Source organism: Triturus cristatus, chromosome 2_2 (assembly GCF_964204655.1).
Source record: "Triturus cristatus chromosome 2_2, aTriCri1.1, whole genome shotgun sequence".
Taxonomy (NCBI): Eukaryota; Metazoa; Chordata; class Amphibia; order Caudata; family Salamandridae; genus Triturus; species Triturus cristatus.
This window is the reverse complement of record NC_140582.1, coordinates 1233923272-1233946405: the sequence shown is the minus strand read 5'-3', so window position 1 is coordinate 1233946405 and position 23134 is coordinate 1233923272. Positions and strand designations below refer to the sequence as shown.

The following is a 23134-nucleotide window of genomic DNA, read 5'->3' as shown; positions in this document are numbered from 1 at the left end:
GGCAGATATAACTTTGCAAAACTGAAAATTGGTGATAAGATCCTCTGTGTGGTCTCGATTTATGCCCCAACAGGGACCAAACGTGCTTTCTTTCTCTGTTTGCATCGTTTACTGATTGAAATTGATGCTTCTAGTTACATTATTGGAGGTGACTGGAATCTTGCCCGAGACCCAAGAACTGACAGAACGTATCCTTTAGATAGATGTAATGAGGGAGATCGGGCATTGTTGGGCAATATACCATCAGGTCATAGATTAGTGGACCATTGGCGCCTTTGTCATCCCTCTGATCAAGAATACACCTTTCACTCCTTCACCCACGGCACACAGTCTAGAATAGACTATTTTCTCATCTTGCATCCATTAGTACCAATCGCCACTGAATCCTGCATTCTTGGGGCCACACTATCAGATCGTGCCCCTATCCTTATTACTTTAGAAATTAGTTTAGCTTCTCCAGGCCGTAAACCATGAATAGCCAAAGGCATCGCTCTCTCAAAGGTAAGCTTCTATTCCGTTCACACATTTCTGATTACTAACTGTTAACAAATCATCGGTTACCTTTGGTAGAATTCTTTGGCCAGCCGCTAAAGCAACCATTCATGGTCAACTGATGAGAGATGCTGCGGAAACTAATAAGTCTAACTCTTTACACCGTACTGAATATGAGACACAAATAACTTCCCTCATGCGTCTATATACATCTACCTACATCGACCAACCGTCGAAAACTTGAATTCGCTAAATTGGAGCTTAATAATTTATATACTTCTAAAGCGGAGTATGCTCTTCAGCGCCTAAAGGGTAGACATTATGAGCAAGGTGAAAAATCAGGTTGTCTGTTAGCAGCACAATTAAAACAACGTGAGTTTGCTATGGCCATTCCTGTCTTATGTTCGGATAGGGGTGAGATTCTTACGCGACCACAGGACATTGTGGACACCTTTGCATCCTTCTATAAAAAACGTTATAACCCTGAAACATCGGTAACAGAAGATCAACTAGATTCATTTTTAGCAGATATCAATCTCCAGTGCCTTACAGATGAAGGTAGAGCTCTGCTTGGTGGTGACATTACCAAAGAAGAAATTGCTATAGCCATCGCCAAATTGCCTTATCACAAATCTCCAGGAGAAGACAGTATTCCTGTGGAAGTTTATAAATGGCCTGGGGCAGAAACTGTTGATACTGTATGTACTGCCTTTCAAGAGGCAGTTCAGACACAGTCACTTGGTCCTATTTCTAACAAATCATTGATTGCGGTTATTCCCAAACCTGGTAAGGATCCACTTGCCTTTAGCAGTTATCGACCTATCGCCCTCATAAATAGTGATGTAAAGATTTTATCTAGTATTTTAGCGGCACGCCTACGTATAGTCATTCCCTCTCTTAAACATCAATCACAGTTTGGTTTTGTCCCTGTTCGGTCTTCTAGGAACCATCTCCGTACTCTGGCTCATACTTTATGGTCTGCAAATAGGATGTCAGAAGATGCTGTGGCTCTCTCATTGGATGCGGAAAAAGCATTCGACGCATTGACTGGAAATATCTTTTTGCAGCTATGAAATGCTTTGGCCCAGGTGATCAATTTATTTCTAAAGTTCGTCTCTTATATGATACTCCGACAGCCCAAGTCAACTGTGGTGGGTGTTTATTCGATCCCTTTTCCATTAAGCGAGGTACCCGACAAGGTTGCCCTCTCCCCCCACTTTTATTCTTACTAGCAACTTCACTCATTCCGCATTCACCTCATGTACAAGGTATACATATAGCAGGAGGCACTTATAAATTATACTTGTATGCTGATGATATTCTGCTCCCGTTAAACGATCTCCCTCACTCTTTGCCAGCTTTACTTAAGATCATTGATTCTTTTGCGACTCATTCTGGTTACAAAGTGAACTGGGATAAAAGTGAGGCTCTACCGATTTCTTCTGGTACCACTAAAGCATTAATTGATGGATTTCCTTTATGTTCTAAATCATCCCAATTAAAATATTTGGGAGTCTTGGTCAATAAAGGCCTATCAAACATGATTACAGACAACATCACACCCCTTATAACACAAATGGAAACTTGACTCTGCAAAATGGTCTCTCTTAGGTCTTTCTATGTGCGGAAGGGTACAGGCCTTTGAGGATGGTTACCTTACCTCACTTTAGCTATATACTTGGTATGCTCCCACTTCTTGTTCCCTTGTCTATACTTCTTAGAGTGGATGCCCAAATTCGATCTTTTGTTTGGGGATCTACAAAGCCCCACCTGGCTGCTTCTTAATTATTGGCTCGCCCTCATATGGTGGTTTGGGATTACCATCCTCAGAACATTATTCTTTAGCCTTACAGCTCTCGCAGCTAGTTTACTTACTTCTGGGTATAACAGATCCTCCACAATGGGTCACAATGGAATACTTTGTACTTAATCAAAATGATGGCCTAGATTTCCTTTATGGACTCCGTCTTCCACATTCCTCTCCCCCATATCCAATAATGCAAGCTACTTATCAAACATGGTAGTGAATATTTTATATCCTCTGAGTTGCCCATCGATTACACTATAAAGCCCCACTCTGGGGTAATGAAAGTATTCGGATAAAAGGCTGTGCACTCCAATGGTCTAGTTGGAAATCAAGAGGAAAACACACGATTGATCAACTTATCCTAATTGGAGAACTAAAATCCTTCGATTCACTTAGTGAAGAGTTTGGTCTCCCGCCGCATCAGCTTGCACGTTACTCGCAACTACCGTGCTGTTTCAAAAGAGGTATTGGTTCTCTTCCCTGGTCTCTGAATTCTTCACCTATTCTAGACTATCTTATAACTTGGGGTCAGCATAAAGGTGTATTATCAGGCCTGTATAGTATCTTGATTAATCCCTTATTTTCACAACCACTTCTTAAAGCTCTTGAAGAGAAATGTCAAGACCGTCTGCTCATCATTATTGAAGACGGTGACTGGTTGGGCATGCTAGACAAGGGTACCCGAGAGGCTCGTTTGAAGTTTTGCCTTTTTAAGACCTTACATGATTGGCACTGGACACCTCTAAAATGACAAAGAGCAGGACTTTTACCACACTCTAATTGTTGGAGGTGTTCTGGTGCTAATTGTGATCTTCCTCACATACTTTGTGATTTCCCTTCCATTCCGAATTTTTGGGCATATGTAGGGGACACTTTGAAGGATTTGATCTCTTCTCTTCACACTCCTCTTACCCCTTCTATCATTTTATTACATGATTTTAGAAGTCTTGCTACTATTACATGCCCGCAACCTCGTCTTTTGCATACTGCTCTCTCCACTGCTAAAAACTGCATCCTACGACATTGGAAATCATCTAGTCCTCCGGCACAGGAAGAATGGATGGCAGCAATGATTCAAACTGCATCTCATGAACGTATTATTTATAGGTTACGGGATCATTTTCCAGCAAGTCTGGGCTCCCTTTCTTCATAATCCGTGAATTCTTTCCCTTCCACTCTTATCGTATGGTATAACCCTATATTGTAATCTTTCTTTAATTTGTGTATACATACCTACATATATTCATACATTATCATTTATCTAACTCCTGTGTATTCATTTAGGTTCTCTCTATTACCTTTCTTTTTTTTTTCTCTTCTGCTTTACAATTGTTTTATCTCTTATTTTCCAAAATATGTACGAAAATTATTTCCCTTTCTTACTCTATAACTCTACATAACTTATCTATCACTTATTGTTTATTATTGTATATAAATTCTTGTTACTCTGTAAAAACATAAGTTATTTTATAATATTATATACATATTCTTATTCCTATGTATTGTTAACTTTTCTTCTCAGTAAATAAATATGAAACAAAAAAAAAAAAAACAAGTGCAGTGACCGGGATATATGGGAAACCTTATATCCAAAGTGAAAGGTACAAGCAGCACTTCACACAGGCTGCAATGGCAGCACTGCAGACACAGTTTGCATGGTCTCCCATGGGTGGCATAATGCATGCTACAGCCCATGGGAGATCCCTGGTGTGCCAATGCCCTTGGTACCTCAGTACCATATAACAGGGACTTACAATGGTACCCCAGTATACCAATTTTGGGGTGTACAAAGTGCTTACCATTGAATTTAAAGGAGAGACCACTGTGACTGGGGTCCTGGTTAGCAGGGTCCCAGTGAACTACATACAAAACACCCTGACACCAGGCAAACAGTGGGGATATCAACACCAGAACGATCCTACTTTCCTACTGCCACCCTCTCCATGAGATTGTGGAAACCTTCGATATCTTCTGGAGGTGAATCGGCAGGTTGCTGCGGAGGTGGGGACTGTGTTGGTAGAACGCAGTCATCCCATTCATCCAAAGATGGCTATGTCCTCTTCTCTTTTATCATCCATCATCATCTCTCAGTGGCGCTGCTACATGGGAGAAAGGCGTCATTCTAGGAGTAGCTGGCAGAGGGAGCAATGCTGGAGCTAGAGGGGTGACTGGTTGTGCTGGCGCACCAGGCTGCTGTTCCGGGGGTTGCAGAAAACGCCTCGAATAATCCATGAGCATCGCTTGGAGGTCCTGTATCAAACAAGCAGAAAGGTGTGCAGTATCCGTCCTAGATGGAGGGTCGGAATAATATCCACAAGGCTTATAATCTGATAATAATGCCCTTCCTTCTCATAATCTTCTTCCTCCCGGCATTTAACATTCAGTTCTGAAGGGCTGTGGGCGGGACCAAACAGGCCGCCATCATCATCAGATTCCTCTATGTACAGCAGGTGACTTGGAGGTAGAGGTGAGACCTTGCTGGGTGAGGTGACTTCAGGATGTAGAAAGGTTCTGGTGACCTTGTAAACCTTAATCATCAACGATGGTGTTGTTGTCGGAGGTATGTAAGCGTCCTTCTTTAGCATCGTGTTTATTTTATTTATTTTTTTTAGAGTTTTATATAGCGCGAACTAGACCCGAGACATCGGGTATCAGAGCGCTTTACATGAGCACCAGTTTCGTTACATGAGGAAACATTCATTTTTGTTAGGCACAGGAAGATTTAGCGTCGTTGTCGAGACTCAAACCTGTTCCCCAGCTTCAAGGTCGACTGCTCTAGCCATAAGGCTACATCCTCTCCCCATTGATGTTGTCGAAGGGAACTCCGTCAATGAGACCATCGTCGACGGAGCAATCGTCGACGGGATGAACGTCGAAGAGGCCATTGTCGAGGGGAGCGTCGGTGTGACATCTCGACGGTAGTGTCGTGGAGAAACTCGTCATCAATGGGGGCATCGACAACAATTTCACAGATGCCTGAATCTTTGTTGACAAGATGGGAGTGCTGATGGAGGCTGTCGTCATTTTCGCCTTCGACGGTCTTGACGATGAGATGGTATTACTTGTGGTCATGATGATCTTGGTGTCAACGGTTAAGGCATCGTCGAGAGGGACTTGGAAGAAGATTTATGCCTTGTGGATGGATCAGCAGAGGAGGCATGAGCGCAGTCCCCATCCTTGGCAGGTGGCATTGATAGGCCGGGTAAGGATGTTTCTGAGGAGAAATGTCTCTGCTTCTCCTTTTTCTTGGAGGTGTGAGGCTGGTGAGAAGTCCTCAAGGATTTTCCGGACTCCTCTGGTGCTCCTTCATGAGATCCAGCCCATGTGTGTGACTTTGCAGAGGTGTCACTATCCTCCTCAGAAGATGTTCTCTGAGTATTGCTTTATGAAGTTACAGGAATTGCCTCCCTTCCCTGTCCTCAGAGTATTTGAGGAGAAAGTGAGACAAATCTGGCACTGTTTTATCTCATGCTTGTGATGAAGGCAGTAAAGGCAGTCCTTATGTGGGTCATCCACATGTACTTTTTCTTCCAACAGGTCTTACAGGGACGAAAAACGCCTTTTCTGTCAGACATAGTAAAATATTAAGGTTGAAAATAGCTTTTCAGATGAAAAATCTGAGCAGAGCTCAGACAGACTCCTTTCACACACATCGTGTGTAGCTGCCATCTTTCGCAGGCAGGAATACATTTTGTGTAAAAAAGCGCAAAATATTGCCCATTCCCACCAGTCAAGCAATCACTGCATTCACTTCCCCTTTGGAGCCTTGCAAACCTAACGAGATTTTCTCTAGTGGGAAAAATCCCCACTCAAAACTTAGGGGCATATTTATCAAAGTTACCCACAGCGCAGCGAGCCACCTTGCTCTGCTGTATTGCGTGAAAGGGCAAGAATGTGCTCTATTTAACATTATACAGCACATTCCTGTCCTTTCCTTGCACTGGCGCCCTTTTGGCTGCCTAGCGCCAACGAAAGGACCCTTGCACCATGTGCTCTATTTAGCATTATACAGCACATTCCTGTCCTTTCCTTGCACTGGCGCCCTTTTGGCTGCCTAGGGCCAACGAAAGGACCCTTGCACCATGTGCTCTATTTAACATTATACAGCACATTCCTGTCCTTTCCTTGCACTGGCGCCCTTTTGGCTGCCTAGCGCCAACGAAAGGATTCTTGCACCATGTGCTCTATTTAGCATTATACAGCACATTCCTGTCCTTTCCTTGCACTGGCGCCCTTTTGGCTGCCTAGCGCCAACGAAAGGACCCTTGCACCATGTGCTCTATTTAGCATTATACAGCACATTCCTGTCCTTTCCTTGCACTGGCACACTTTTGGCTGCCTAGGGCCAACGAAAGGACCCTTGCACCCTGTGCTCTATTTAACATTATAAAGCACATTCCTGTCCTTTCCTTGCGCTGGCGTCCTTTTGGCTGCCTAGGGGCAACAAAAGGACCCTTGCACCATGGTACAAGGGTGCCTGCGTTGCAGGCAGGATTGTTTTTGTGCAGGAATGGACACCTTCCTGCACATAAACAATCCACAGCGGCATTTTCCTCTTTTAAGTGTGCTGCAGAGTGCAGCTCACTTAGAAAGAGGAAACAATGAGGAACAATAAAGATATTTCTCGTCGTTGTGCCTCGCCTGGGTAGGCTTGGGTGTGACATTCTGTTCCACTCACAGAGTTGCAGAGTATTTCCTACTCCGCACAGTGGAATTGTTTCCTTGCTGGCCATTGGCGAGCGAGGAAGATCGTACTCCAGACCACCCCCTGGCAAGATTTCTCAAAATGAGGAAGCTGTCGCTCGAGTAGAACATCTGCTGGAACGGCAGAAAGAAGCAGTGCCCGCTTGTGCTGCATGTGGTGCTGTTTGTGCTGTTTTTACAGTGCGGAACAAAAACCCTGCGCAAAAAAATAGTGCTAACAGCACCACGTAACGCTTTCCGGCCGCTTACGAAACTCCACATGGTGGAAAAGTTTTGTCACTTTGCATAGTTCCGCGTGGTGGAACTCTGCATATTCAGCCCAGAACTACTGGGAGGAATCGTTTTTTGACGCATTGCCAGATTTACCAGTGTTGATAAATCTGTGAATGCACCAAAATCCATGGGTGCAAGGGTGGGAACACCCATGCTCCTCCCATGGAACGCCTCTCTGGGGAAGAGTACCACAGCGCAGCAATTTGCACTGGGTTGTGTTTCAACATATTTATCAAGCAATGCAGGGCCACGCAATGTGGCCTTGTGTGGCATAATAAATCTTACTTTAGTGTTGCGTTGCCCTTGGGCCTCCCTTGCGTGGCACAAGGACTTCCAGGCAGGAGCTGCTCTACTAACAAGGTAATTGTTCAATGTACTTCCTGGTCTTGTCTCAGCAGACTTTGTTCCCAACCTAAATTGTAGTATTGTTCTTTTACAAGTTTTATAATGTCACACCGTACCTTACTTAGGTCTGTCTATAGGGCCCCCTATTACAATTGGATTAGCAAGTTCCTCAAGTGCCCCAGCCAGTTACCTTGATCTGGACCTCCACATCTATACGCATCATCCAGTGAACGCAAATATACTGCGGCCTTCTGGGTCCTTACCAGCCTGGTATAATACAGTACTGGTTTCATTGCTGCCAGATCAGAGACAGGCATTAGGCTGAGTTCAACATACAGTGATAACAATGAGGTACATGGTACCAACCTTAACAGTGCCCTTAAAGAATTATTTTCGGACACTTGAAGTGGGTCTAGGTTACCATACCGCTAGAGCTCAGCCCCATAAAGCACAGCTGCTACCGCTTTAAGCGTATGTATCTGGAGTATGGTACTGTTGGAGCTGCTTTTTGCCTACATTTTAATACCACCCCCAGCAGACTGGAGTAAGACTGTTCTGGCCTTCAATATCTGGGCCTTCCAACCAAGGGGCATATCATCAAGGCGGCGCTACAAAATTATCGCCCCTTTTGTGTCAGTTTTCGGCCGAAAAGCGGTGATAATTTTATCGCTTTATCAGCAAGGTCATGCTATCGCGTAAATCCTTGCCTTAGCGCCCTTCCCCATAACGCCCAGGTTTGCATCTCTAATGAGATGCAAAGTGGGCGTTCCTTCCCAAAAGAATGTGAGAAATGTCGCTAAACGACATTTCTCCTATTATCTAGCCTCACGCTAACCTGCAGAGTGATAAGAAAAGTAGCGCTAACCGCAGTTATTGCTACTTTCCTTACGCCTCCTTTTCATCTGACTTAGTCAAGATATCCAATGGAAGGTGGATATCATGGCTGAGTCTGCCCTGCCCTATCAACAAGCTATCGCCAAATGTTGTGCGATTATCGCTGGATTTCCAGCGATAATCGCACATTTGGCAGCTTGCGCCTGGAATTTTATCGCTGTTCAGATAAGCGTTGCTGATAGCATGCTATCTCAGTGATAAAATCCAGCGTTAGCTGGCGATAATTATCCTTGCGCTAAGCGCGCTGAGCGATAATTATCGCTGGCCCTTGCTGATATGCCCCCAAGTTGTTCTGTAATTCGTATCCTCAGGTAATCAGAGAACTCTGCAACCTCAATTTTCCTTTATCAGAAGCTTCCGCCAGTTCCAGTGATGACCCTCGTGCCATAACCTTAGTCTTAATTAGGGCTCCCGGTTTTCCGTTTTTACGGATTTTTACATATAAATACAGACGGAAAACAAGTTTTCCTTTGTCTGTATTTATATATAAAAACGGGAAAATACTAGTGCATTTTGCTGTGCTGACGTGCTCCAGCAGACCTGCCTACAGTAACACAAAACGTGTCAGCCCGGGCTGAGACAGCCTCCTGGGCTCACACAGAGCTGCCAGCCGCACCCGAGTACTTCACAGGTCTTTGAAAGACCACTTGTTAATGAGGCTTTGTTGTTATTTTGCCCCTTTTAGAGCCCCTGCCAGAGTCCCATTAGGAGCCTCTATTCACACCATTGTTGCGCACCCGCTTTCCCAGTGGGTCGGCGAGGCAGTTCGAGACTGGACAAACGCAGCTCGCTCCGGGAAGTGTCTTGGAGGGAGGGCGTTAAACCCTGGGGCACCTGGGACTGGGTTCCTGAGCCTCCGTGAACATTTAAAAGCACATATCCTTTCAAGACTGGCAAATTTCGGAACACGAAAGCTGGCATTTAAATCCAAAAGTACGATTAAAAGTGAGGTTCACTTTCCCAAATACATACAGAGTTGTGGTACATCACGCATAGTTCAAAGCGTAAGAGCGCCAGAGCACAGCGGTATCGGTCACTGGGTACAGTTGCTTCATGCATTATTACTAAAACATAAGCGCCATAATAAAGACAAGAACCATGCAGTCTGTTCGTTGCTCTATTTAGCAAAACCTAGACAACCTATTCACTATTCAGCTTTTTACTAACGTGACTGTGTATGGGCAGATCTAAAACTCCAAGAAGGAGTACAAAAACAGTGCACGTGGGTGGCATTTCTTTGCTGTCATCCTATTACAGAGCCCGATATCTCAACAATGGCTCCCAATCGCGGACTAGATCATGTCTAAAGTCCTCCCTACGTTTACAATCTTCTTTGAATCCCTAGGCAATGCGAAATACCTATCCCCATTGACACCTTCCAGTGATACAGCTTCAATCAAGCAGTAATCACCAAACTGGGAACGGCCTGCTTCCAAAATAAAACGGGGGTGTAAAGTAGGGGCGTGAATGTGCAAAAACACATAATGGAGATCAAAACACTCCAACCAACAGAAAGTCATCTGGATTGGCACACGGACAATCATCCACCCTCTCAGCTGGAAAAAAAATTATATATATAGAGAGAGAGAGAGAATGTGTGTCTCTCTCTCTCTCTCTTTTGGGGCACGGGCAAGTCTGCTGACTAGAAATGTCACTCTAACCAGCTCCTTTAACTTGGAGCCTACAAACCACTTCAAGGAGAGTATCTGCTTGAAGGAAGGGGGGAATTGAGAGAAAGTACAGAAAAGACAAAGCAAAACTTTTTGAATTATTTCTGAGACGCTCCATGTTCAGATGTTTCAGAATCTGCATATTCTTAGACTAATTTACCAATGCCATTTCTAAGATATTCAGGAAAACATGAAAAAAGTTTCTCATATATTTAACGTTTGGTAATCAGGACTCGAAAATTTCCAAATATTTCTGATCTCTGCTCTTCGTTTACATTCCTTTTTTTAAATCAACTTTGCTTTGTTGCACCACCTGGGACTGGGCTCCGAAGACATATGATTGCCCTGATGGTTGCGGCGTGGAAAGCCTGAGACCACTGCTGTGCTCACTGCAAACATTTACAGCATTTGATTTGCCCCGTTTACCGTGTGAGTGAGTATGCCCTTGGTTTTCTACACATTAGCTTCTACTACCTTTTTTCACAGTTTTTTCTTTGTTGAGTCTGTTTTTCTGTCCTCCTACTTGAAGCACTCACTTTAAAAAACAAGCATTTGCAATGCAATAGGTCTCGCATTTACTTGAGTTTGAGCTATTGGCATTGTAAATGACAATGCCTTTTATTTATGTTTTGGTTTTTAAAACAGATAAATAAAAGGCATTGTCATTTACAATGCCAATAGCTTAAACTAGCGTAAATGCGAGACCTATTGCATTGCAAATGCTTGTTCTCTTCTGCACACACAAAACATCAATCCTCATAGTGATGGCCAGGGACAGCTTTAGCGCTGGTGAGGCACAATTGGGTTGCACCTGAAGGTAGTGTGAGTTTCTCTCAGTGTGGCAGTATGGTGTTCAGTGGGGGAGAGGATGTGGCACTCTGCAGATGACAGAAACTGCAAGGCTCTGAGACAAATGGCTTGTGATAGCACTTTTAAGCATATTTGGGACATTCTGTAAATTGCAAAGTTTTCAGATGAATGTAGAGTGTTGACAAATAACAACCGAGCACATGTGTGCATTGTCAATTTAAATACATATGGAAAAATACTAGCTGTAGCGTCGTCTTTTGCTTGTGGCAAAAATAAATGTGGATAAATACAGAAAAAATGCCCAAAAAATAAATATGGATAAATACAGACGGAAATGGCAAGAAAATAAATACCATAAAACCGGGAGCCCTAGTCTTAATACAATTAATGGTGACGTTTTTGTTATTACAATAGTCTGCAAACTATTCACCAATCTATGCATTGCATTCTCCGTTCAGCGAGAAACAGAACAGGAACTTTCCTCCAGCCATTACGGGAAAATCCTTAGGGTTCCCCAGTAGATGGTCAACTGCCTCCTAGAAGAAGAGGTTAAGAAGCAGAGGAGCTAGCACACATCCCCTGACGTACACCTTTATCTATAGGGAACTATTCGCTACATTCACCTGATGGTCCATATCTAAGGTTGGCCGTGTCGCCAGGGTGAAGAGCTGTTGTTACTCTTAAAACAGAGCCCTCTAACCCCTGCTTCACCGGCGACTGCCAAAGCCATGTACGATCAACACGGTCAAATGCTGCCTTCAAATCAATGAATGTTAGGTACCATGATGTATTTTTATTACAGCATATTTGTAGCATCTCAAGTACACCCACATGGTTTGATCGATTGTTGCGATCCTTGACCTGAAGCCAGCCTTCCCCTTGGTTAGAATATTGTCCTCGTCCCCCCAGCCTTGGAGTCGATTTGTTAAACTTTTCCTAAAATATTGCCTACTCCGTCGAAAGGGAAATAGGTTTTAGTTGAAGGACAACTACAGTCCTCTTTCTTATAAATGGGTACCAAGGCCGCAGATCACCAATAATGGGGAATAACATTGCTAGCTTTGGATGGATGAAATGCCTCTGGCCCCAGCTGCAGGTCTTCCTGAAAGAGATCAGTGGCCCTAAACCCGGCCTGGTGCTTTACGTTTGTTCTTACTGACGCCCTTTGTACTTCTGGTGGTAAAATGCCCATCAAGGGATAGCTGTACGCTGTTCCTCATTCAAAGAGGGCAAATGACTCGCGCTAGGACTTTCGCACCTACACAGGTCACTAAAATGGACCTATATGGCCCCCCACTCCCTGGGACCTCTATGGCCCCCTCTCCCTGGGACCTCTATGGCCCCCACTCCCTGGGACCTCTATGGCCCCCACTCCCTGGGACCTCTATGGCCCCCTCTCCCTGGGACTTCTATGGTCCCCATTCCCTGGGACCTCTATGGCCCCCCACTCCCTGGGACCTCTATGGCCCCCACTCCCTGGGACCTCTATGGCCCCCTCTCCCTGGGACCTCTATGGCCCCCACTCCCTGGGACCTCTATGGCCCCCACTCCCTGGGACCTCTATGGCCCCCTCTCCCTGGGACTTCTATGGTCCCCATTCCCTGGGACCTCTATGGCCCCCCACTCCCTGGGACCTCTATGGCCCCCACTCCCTGGGACCTCTATGGCCCCCACTCCCTGGTAGCGCTGGGTTCAAGCCTGTAAATCTTTGTGCCTCGTGGTATAACACTCCTTATCGTACCAGTTGGGATAACTGTGCGTGCTTGGACCCCCCCCCCCCCCCTCCCCCTTCACTGTTAATAATGGCTGCGACCACAGAAGTTTCAACCCATGAACCACTAGACCCTACACAATCAATACATACAGGGCAGCATCGTCTAGGGCATTAAGGGTGCAGGGTCCATAGCTTGTCATGATTGCATTTAATAGAATTATTTTATTGAGATATTTCTCTTTACTCTATCCAGTTCTTCTTCTGTTATGTAGGGTCTCCTACTGCTCTTCATAGTGACTCTACACTACAAATGTGCTGATCAGTAACCCCCATCATGACCCCCCTCGGTTCATGCCCCCCCCCCCGCCCCACCATTGGGCTTTGTACCAGGCCACTTACTGTTGACGTCACTGGGGCCGGAACTGGCACTCTCCAAGATGGTGAACATGATGCCAAGGGTGAAAAGGAGTGCCCTGAACCCCATGATGCTCTTGGGGTGCTCCGCTATTGGCATCTTCTTCCTGTGGGGAAAAGGGCGGAGAAATGTCTGTCATTCACTGACGTCAACAAACAAGAGTCCAAAGATGGGTTTCTGTGAGGAGGTATCACTGGGGCACCCCCGTGGAGAGTGCTGGTGGCAGCGCGTGACATGGCTTCTGTCACGTGCGTGTCGCCTTACAAGATGTGTGTCACTTTCATCTAATGACGTGATATTAACTAGTTTTTGGGGAATAATATGCAGATTTTGGTGTTTCATGCACAAACTCCACATGGTCTGGCAAGTAACATACACTTCTCCCTGTTCAGTTCTGGCAGGTTTTATAGAGGGTGAGATATTTAATGCACCCTGTAATTACCGGATGTGGTAGACACCCCCTGCTCAGATTTCTGATTCTTGACCAAACAACGGGTTGTTGTGAGAATTCTCATAAAAGCCACAGCTTCATTCCTACATGTCATGGTGTCGGCACGTGCAGACCAGTCCTCGACGGCAGCGTACAAGCTGCACATTTGGGTCGCAGTCGACAAGCTAGCGGAGGCTCTGAGATGGTGAGGGGATAATTCCATTTATAAAGAACACTTTTTATTTTATTTATTTATCATTTGTACTGAACACTAAACAGAGTAAACCAAATCTAGGCACGGAAAATCGATGGTTATAGAAGGAGACAACAATTAGAAAACAAGCATTGGTAAAGCTAATAGGCCTGACCTTTGCTGGTTTTTATTTTTTAATGCAAGCATATTCCACAAAATCAAACAATGAAAAAAAATATATAGCCACCTTAACGGGACTACTGTAGGCTAAAACAAAATACAAATTAAGTAACATTCACTGACATGGCCACCTTAGGAGTTACATTTTTTTTTAATACTAATTCCTTTCAGATATGCCATGCATTTTATTATTACTATTATTTGTGAAGGAGACAGGAGTAAATCACCACCAAATATGGCCCTCGGATTGCAAGCAGTTAAACTCTTTAGTTCAGCGGTTTTAAGATGGAAAAGAAAATAAATCCCCCTCTAACTGGGCACCCAACGTGCAGGCTAAATAAATAACCGGAATTTGAAAATGAAGCACGCTTTGAACCAGTTTTGTCACCGAAGAGAAAGGAACTATTAAAGGCAGGTGTAAACAAGTGCACTGTCTCTGCAATCACTTAAACGGAATCCTCGTGGCTATGTCTGCTTCTGCATCTGTCATTCTGTGCAATGTAGTTCGTCGTGGCTGTGTCTGCTCCTGTTTCTGTCATTCTGCTGCAGTGTAGCTCCTCGTAGCTATGGCTGCTCCGGTTTCTGTCATTCTGCTACAATGTAGCTCTCTGTGGCTATGTCTGCTCCTGTTTCTGTCAGCAGTGCAGCTCCCAATGCTGCGGAATGACAGAAACAGGAGCAGATATAGCCATGAGGAACTACACTACACTGCTGCTGAATGACGGAAAGAGCAGCAGACATATCAACGAAGAGCTAATCTCAGCAGAATGACTGATAACAGAGTAGACGTGGCCACGAGGAGCTACACTGCAGTAGAATGACAGAAACAGCAGCAGACATCACCATGAGGAGCTACACTGTAGCAGAATAGTAGAAGCTGGAGCAAACATTGCCACAAGGAGCTACACTTCAGCAGAATGACGGATACCAGAGCAGACATAGTTACAAGGAGCTACATTACAGTAGAATGACAAAAACAGGAGCAGACTTAGCCACGAGGAGCTACACTGCTGAGAGAAACAGGAGCCGACATAGCCACGAGGAGCTAAACTGCTGACAGAAACAGGAGCAGACACAGCCATGAGGAGCTAAACTGCTGACAGAAACAGGAGCAGACACTGCCACGAGGAACTACACTACAGCAGAATGACAGAAAGCGTAGCAGACAGCTACAAGGAGCTACACTGCAGCAGAATGACAGAAACAGGAGTAAACATGACCACGAGGAGCTACACTACAGCAGAATGACAGAAACAGTACTAGACATAGCCGCAAGGAGCTACATTGCCGCAGAATGACCGATACCAGAGCAGATATAGCCACGAGGAGCTAGAAACAGAAGCAGACATAGCCACGAAGAGCTACACTGCAGCATAATGACAGAACCAGGAGCAGACACAGTTAAGAGGCGCTACACTGCAGCAGAATGACTGAAACAGGAGCAGACACGGCCACGAGGAACTACACTGCAGCAGAACAGCAGAAACAGAAGCAGGCATGGCCATGATGACCTAGAAACAGAAGAAGACATAGCCAGGAGGATCTATACAACAGCAGAATGACAAAAAAAGTAGCAGAAATAGCCACAAGGAGCTACACAGCAGTAGAATGACAGAACAGGATCAGACACAATAGGAGGAGCTACACAGCAGCAGAATGCCAGACACAGGAGCAGTCATAGCCACAAGGAGCTACACTGGAGTAGAATGAGAAAACCAGGAGCAGACACTGCCACAAGGAGCTACACTGCAGCAAAATGACAGATACCAGAGCAGACACAGCCAGGGGGAGCTACATTATAGTAGCATCTCCAACACAGATGCAGCCATTGTCACTGGGAGCTGCACTGCTGACAGAAACAGGAGCAGACATAGCCACAGAGAGCTACATTGTAGCAGAATGAAAGAAACAGGAGCAGCCATAGCGACGAGGAGCTACACTGCAGAAGAATGACTGAAACAGGAGCAGCCATAGCCACAAGGAGCTACACTTCAGAAGAATGGCTGAAACAGGAGCAGCCATAGCCACGAGGAGCTACATTGCAGCCGAATGACAGATACCGGAGAAGACACAGCCAGGGGGAGCTAAATTATAGTAGCATCTCCAACACAGATGCAGGCAGTCACTGGGAGCTGCACTGCTGACAGAAACAGGAGCAGACATAGCCACAGGGAGCTACACTGCAGCCGAATGACAGATACCAGAGAAGACACAGCCAGGGGGAGCTACATTATAGTAGCATCTCCAACACAGATGCAGCCAGTCACTGGGAGCTGCACTGCTGACAGAAACAGGAGCAGACATAGCCACAGGGAGCTACACTGTAGCAGAATGAAAGAAACAGGAGCAGCCACAAGGAGCTACACTTCAGAAGAATTACTGAAACAGGAGCAGCCATAGCCACGAGGAGCTACATTGCAGCAAAATCACAGAAACAGGAGCAGCTATAGCGACGAGGAGCTACACTACAGTAGCATCTCCAAAACAGAAGCAGCCATAGTCACTGTGCGAGAAGCTGGGTCGGTATATGGTGCTCACTTATGTAAGTGTAGCCCCATGCACTAACCGAGTGACCCTTATGGTGATTTTAGGGGTTTAGATAACAGTAGAAAGTTCTCCAATTGGTAGCTGTGGAGAGCAGCCTTCAGGCTTAATCTAGGAGGAGTGCATAGTAGCTCTGTTTGCCAGTCTCTAATCCTTTAGTATAGGCTAAATGAAAAAGAACCACACAGTGGACTTATAAAAATAGATATTTATTACAATCACTCACTAACACGTTACAGTATCTCCTTCCCAGAGAACTGCACAATGCACACAATACTTTGTACATAGAACAGCAGTTAGCACCAATACACAGTGGGCCCCAGAGGGGAGACAGATCATATATCAAATAAATGGGAAGTGAACCATGACCAAAGTCAAGACTGGACCCAGGAGGTGTAGAAGAGTTGGGGACCCAAGGAATCAGCCGAGGTGAGAGTCGAGGTGCCTCCCAATGGTTGAGTGGGAAGGGATACCCAACCATATACTCAATACTGATCAGCGGGTACGTCGTGGTTGCAGTCTTACCACAGAAGGACGAAAGAGTCTGTTGGATCTCAGAAGTGAGTTTGAGACGAAGGGTACCTGAAAGCAGAGGGGACAGAGTCTATGCCACAACGGCATGTCCAGGAGGCACGGAGGATAAAACCCACTCGAGTTCATGAAAACAAGTTAAATGAAGAGGCTTCAAACTTGGGTACACAGAAGTGGTAGCAGTGCCTGAGCCACTGGGATGCTGAAGACAACAAAATCGGTCCGTCCAACCAACCACATTGGCACAGGTCAGTTATAGCTGGGACAGACTAATCAACAGAAACTTTCGATGCAGACGACTCGGTTGGCACGAGTCGGTCATGGTAACCATTTCAGTCACCGGGTGATAAAAGCGATGCAGCAACGTGGTGCACAGGGGTTTGGTTCCAGGGCGTTCTACGAAGGATGCTCGCCTCAAATCAATGAGAGGACAGCTCAGGCCTCTAGGGAACGCCTTGTGGGGTCCGTGGTAGCCCAGGTTCGGAATACCAGTCGATCTTGTTGTAGTGCCTGCGGATGCAGAGGAGTAACTCCTTCACTCCAAGGGAGATTCCTTTGGATGTCTTTAGATGTCCAGAGGCAAAGTACGGGACCTGTATGGAGCACAGACACCGATGTCACAGTGAGCTTGCAGGATGACGAGGTCAGGAGTCGATAGAGTCTTCTGCGTTGCAGTCTTGGTCTGGAAACAATAGGACAATGCGATCAGTTTGGCACAGTCAGCACGACTTGTTCAAGATGTCCAGATGGTCAGAGAATCTAGGGTCTCACCCACAGGTAAGTCATTACGTACCCTAAGGTGCGGGTTGGGACGATTCAGGGGTCCCTTCCCAAAGGAGGGGTTGGACAGTGGGGAGGATACTCCCATGTCCTTTGTCCAGTTTCGCGACAGAGTGAGGAGCGATCTGGTTTGAACTGGAGTATGCAAGGAGGTCACCAATTGTGTCCTTCTAGCACTCTATCTGGCGCTGGCAAGCACTCCCGCCCCAGCCCGATACACCAAGTCCTGTCTGGGAGGTTGTCACACCTCCCTGTGACAGGAAACCTATTGTCCTACCTTCCCCTCCCCAGGCTTGGCCCAGCAGCAGGAGGGCAGAATCATGTCTGTGGTCTGCAGGAGCCCTAGGTTGCTGTCAGGCTCCGTTAGATCGTCACCTATCATGGATGGAATCATACCTCCAACACGGGATACGGTGTTGAGGTATGATGCCAACATGTTTGATACCAAACATGCCCAGGTTCGTTCCAGCCAGTTTAGCAATGGTCATCGCGTAATGACGCAATGCCCCTCTATATGTTATATGGCTGATGCACTTACAACCCAGGAGAATGGACTCCGTAGGCTGTAGGGGTATCCTTCTCATGCAGTGGTACCCTCACACTAAGAACCGAGCACCCTGCCTCCAGGACTGGAATGTCTGCTAGAGGAGTGACTTATGGGTCTTAAGTGCAGTGTACTTAGATATATGGAAGCCTTGTGGTGACACCACAGGACTGTGGAGACCCTTCAAAAAAATTCCCTATTTCTGCTGCTCACAGCTCCAACTAGACCATCAATTGTGTATTCTGGTGACCAATCACTAGAAAAGAAAGGGGCAGTGGAGACCGACGTGATGTGCTGCACAGCCAGGCACAGTCATTAATGAATAGATTCAGACAAAATGTGTGACCTTGAACCCAAGAGGAAATGTTTACTCTTTAATGAAAGTACTGGATGAACAATAATGTTAATCCTGATTTCCATAATCAAATTTCACGAACAAAATAAATCCACCTAATAAATCTGATTTTAAACATGATAGTGTTTTAATTAGCTCTTAAAATCTGCCTTACTCCGATAAAAGAAAATAGACATATAAAAGGACTCTGGTGTGTAAGTGTCTGAAAAGAAATACTACACACTCCTTACTTGTCAAAGTAACCGATTTTTGCGAATTTGTACACTATAGTTCCATCTGAAAGAAAATATATAAAAAAAAACCTGAAGAGAGACTCAGCGATAACAATCCCAAAATGTGAAGATTATTCGATGTTATCAAAGTTACAATAAGACAAACAGACTTGGTCCGATATGATATTTCATGTGAAGAGAGAGCGTCCCGAGGAAGGGGGAACAGGGGTCTGGCACATCTGGGCTGCTCCCCCTTGGCCAGTGCCTTTGCATTCCCTGGAGGTTGAAACCCTCTGGACTTGGTCATTCAAGAGATACTTAATTAAGCCGGATGGTCTCCTACCCAGACTATTAACAGCTGTTAATTGCCAGCCATGCATTACGGACCCCTGCCAATGGCTGGGGCGTATAAGGGAAAGGTGTATTAACAGCAGTTATTGCCTGACAAGCGATAGTTAATAAGTAGCCTTACTTATTTAAATCCTGAAACTTGGAATTATTGATGACCAAGGACATCAACTACTGGAAAAGAGTTGCTCTAAGCAGAGTCCTAATTTTGGGAAAATGTACCTATCTCAGGCTGCCGCTGAGGTCAGAGAAAAACTCTGGTGTGGTGGAAGGTTTACAATTCACTTGCAAACCTGAACCTCTTAACAGGAAACATGATGTCCTGAGTGGCTTGAAAACAGTAGATAACCCAATCAAATGTGGAACGTTTACCATATGGCACACACTTTAATGACGCACTTAGCGGCACAGCCTACTACCCCTGGACCTGGTCGCTGCTCCCGCTGCCTGCGCATTAGCCTGGAGGTGCTGTCCTGACCCTCCACCTACTCGGCCCCCCCACAACTGACCTAGCAATTGTTGTTGATCTTGTCTTCCCTTTCTGCGTGTTCATTACTACTGTCTGTGGCCCGTAAATTAGCTGTTGTTCACAATTTTCTTTTGTTGCCCATAATTTAGTTGTGTGTCACCATTTGTTTCTGTTCCCCTTAAAGATTTGTTGAGTGTGCCTGACTCGCGTGCTCAGCCGTGTATTGCCCTTTCAGTTCTGACCAGCCCCATCTTGGCTGTCCTTTGCACAGAAACCCCCACAGCTCCTCCCAGGGCAATCTAATGGAGGCTGCAGCGTGGCTGTGCAGCGGGTATGCTGCCGGCACGCCATAGGAGAAACTGTCTGCGCCCATCCGCACCTGGATCGCGCCCAGTGCCACAAACTCCGGTCCTCCAATATCGTATAGGTACTCAACCGAAGAGCTCCGGACCATGGAACCTCACACAACAACAACTTCTGCATTGTCTCACCATTTATCACAGCGAGATATTTTATCTGCAGCCACTGCCGCTTCTGCACAATCATCACCTTGCTGAACTACACCATGCCCACCACTTACGACAACCGCACACAGTTCAACTCAACTGTCTCCTGATCAACGCCAGATCACTCTGCAAACAGGGTCTGGGACACCGTCTCCACCCTCGCCCCAGATGTCACATTCATCAGCGAGACATGGCTCTCCCCTACATCAGCCCCAACATCGCCATCGTACAGAAAGAATTCATCACAGCTCCATCACCAACGACGACCACATACCCATCATGAACACTTGAATTTCCAGCTCCGCTCAGACACCAGAACCACCATCAGAGGCACCCTCGCTCACAGACTACCAGGACCGCGAACCGGCATCAGCCACACCATTGCAGAACTCATCACCCCCTTGCCGTCTAATACCAACACTACATCCCTCTGGTAGACCTCAACTTTCACTTAGATGACCCCACTGACACCAACACCACCGACGTGCTGGAAAGACTAGAAAACATTGACCTCAAGCAGATCATTAGCGACCCATGCACAGAGGTGGACACACGCTGGACACCATCTTAAGGTCTAGCCACAGAATCAAATACACCCACACTTCAGAACTCACCTGGATGGACCACACCATCATACACTTCACCCTCATCTGCCCTCCGCACAACACCGTCATCTGAGACAGCGCTCCCCACCCCAGCTGGATCACAGTAACCCAGCAACAATAGAAAGATGCCCTCAGCACCACCCAGCCCAACATCACGGCAAACCCTAGACCAATCAGTAAAGAATTTCAACGTGTCAATCACCAGTACTGCCAACCAAATCGCCCCGTCCAAACCCCCCAACATTTTCCAGTTCATGCGAATAGCATCGAGTTGAGGACTTCTTTTACCACATGAAGCAGTACTTGCCCACACCTTCACAAAGATTTCTTTTACCACAGAGAGCGATACTCACCCACACCTTAACAAAGACTTCTTTTACCACAGAGAGCGGTACTCACCCACGGCTTAAGAAAGACTCCTTTAACCACGGAGAGTGGTACTCACCAACACCTTCACCAAGATGTATTACACTACAGAGAGAGGTACTCACTGACACCTTAACAAAGACTTCTTTTACCACAGAGAGTGGTACTCACACACACCTTAGCAAAGACTTCTTTTACCTTAGAGAGCAGTACTCACCCACCGCTTAACAAAGACTTCTATAACCACAGAGAGTGGTACTCACCCACACCTTAACAAAAACTTATTTTACCACAGAGAGTGTTACTCACACACACCTTAACAAAGACTTTTTTTCCACAGAGAGCGGTACTCACTCAGACCTTAACAAAGACTTCTTTTACCACAGAGAGCGGTACTCACCAACACCTTCATAAAAATGTATTTCACTACAGAGAGCGGTACTCACCCACACCTTAACAAAGACTTCTTTTACAACGGAGAGCGGTACTCACCCACACCTTCACAAAGATGTATTTCACTACAGAGAGCGGTACTCACTCACACCTTAACAAAGACTTCTTTTACAACAGAGAGTGGTACTCACCCACACCTTAACAAAGACTTCTTGTACCACAGAAAGCGGTACTCACCCACACCTTCACAAAGACTTCTTTTACCACAGAGAGTGGTACTCACTCACGCCTTAACAAAGACTTATTTTACAACAGAGAGCGGTATTCACCCGCACCTTAACAAAGACTTCTTTTACCACAGAGAGTGGTACTTACACACGCCTTAACAGACTTCTTTTACCACAGAGAGCGGTACTCACCCGCGCCTTAACAAAGACTTATTTCACTACAGAGAGCGGTACTCACCTACCCTGTATCAAAGACTTCTTTTACCACAGAGAGTGGTACTCACTTTCACCTTAACAAAGACTTCTTTTACCACAGGGAGCATATTCATCCACACCTTCACACAGACTCCTTTTACCGCAGAGAGCGGTACTCACCCACCCTTTACCAAAGACTTCTTTTGCCATTGAGAGCGGTACTCACTTACACCTTAACAAAGGCTTCTCTTACCACAGGGAGCGTACTCTCCCACACCTTCACATGGACTTCTTTTACCACAGAGAGCGGTACTCACCCACTCCTTCTGTGTCTCCAAGTAAAGCTGATGCCGGATATCTGAAGTTACTGTTTTTATACACTGCCATATCTGAGCCCATCCTTACACAAACACGCCCGGGCTGCCTGGGTGATGAAAGAGTCTTGCTTATCACCAGATAAACCTTCCTAACACCTCTGTTCTTTCTTTCATCTTTGCTTTTGATACATTTATCTACTGCTTTCATCAAGTGTACTTTGTTGCCTGGTGCACTGCTTCCTACCTAAGCAATATGTTTGCTTTTCATCAAGGCCCCTATATGCATTACTATCAGTCTTGGTTGAAGCGTTATGCATCCTAATTCCACCAGGATAGTCAACAAATTACTTCATCTGATGCCTCTCAACCCTGGCCACTATCTCCACATCTTTATAGGAGAGTCCCCACTACCTCCTGTATTTAATTTTCACTGTACACTTCACAGTATAGCGGCCATAGAATTGTCCTTTCAATTTCCTATGACCGTACTTTACATATTATACCCCTTTGCCATACAAAAGGACATACATAACATAAATATCTTTCACACCACCAGCTTCCCTACAACATTATTCTTCCTCTGTCCCATGCCCACTCCTGGCCTTCTGCTGCAAAGCTATTAATAGTCAAGCAGATGCAATGGCACCAGGGCCTAGGTGTCTGAGGGGCCCTTTTTTTCCTATTTAGTGTATGTTCTTTTACTATCAAGCCAGGGGCTCGGGACCACTTTCCTTGCTTGCTTTAGGGGCCCCTTACTACACCGCTGATGCTGCTTTCCCAACTCTAATGCTGAGTGTCCCATATTTGTTTATGGT

General features: G+C 45.8%; 1 protein-coding gene across 1 annotated transcript in view; it reads right to left on the bottom strand.

Annotated features, from left to right (window-relative positions):
- Nucleotides 1-22345, bottom strand: part of LOC146863472 (uncharacterized) — a 96197-nt gene extending 73852 nt beyond the window's left edge. Inside the window, exons 1-2 of the mRNA XM_085642896.1 lie at nt 22320-22345; nt 13109-13230 (exon numbers count right to left, since the gene is read on the bottom strand). Of these exons, the coding sequence (XP_085499022.1) occupies nt 13109-13223 (115 nt within the window). The 5' untranslated portion in view covers nt 13224-13230; nt 22320-22345. The remainder of the gene's footprint in view (nt 1-13108; nt 13231-22319) is intronic.
- Nucleotides 22346-23134: the final 789 nt, after the last annotated feature.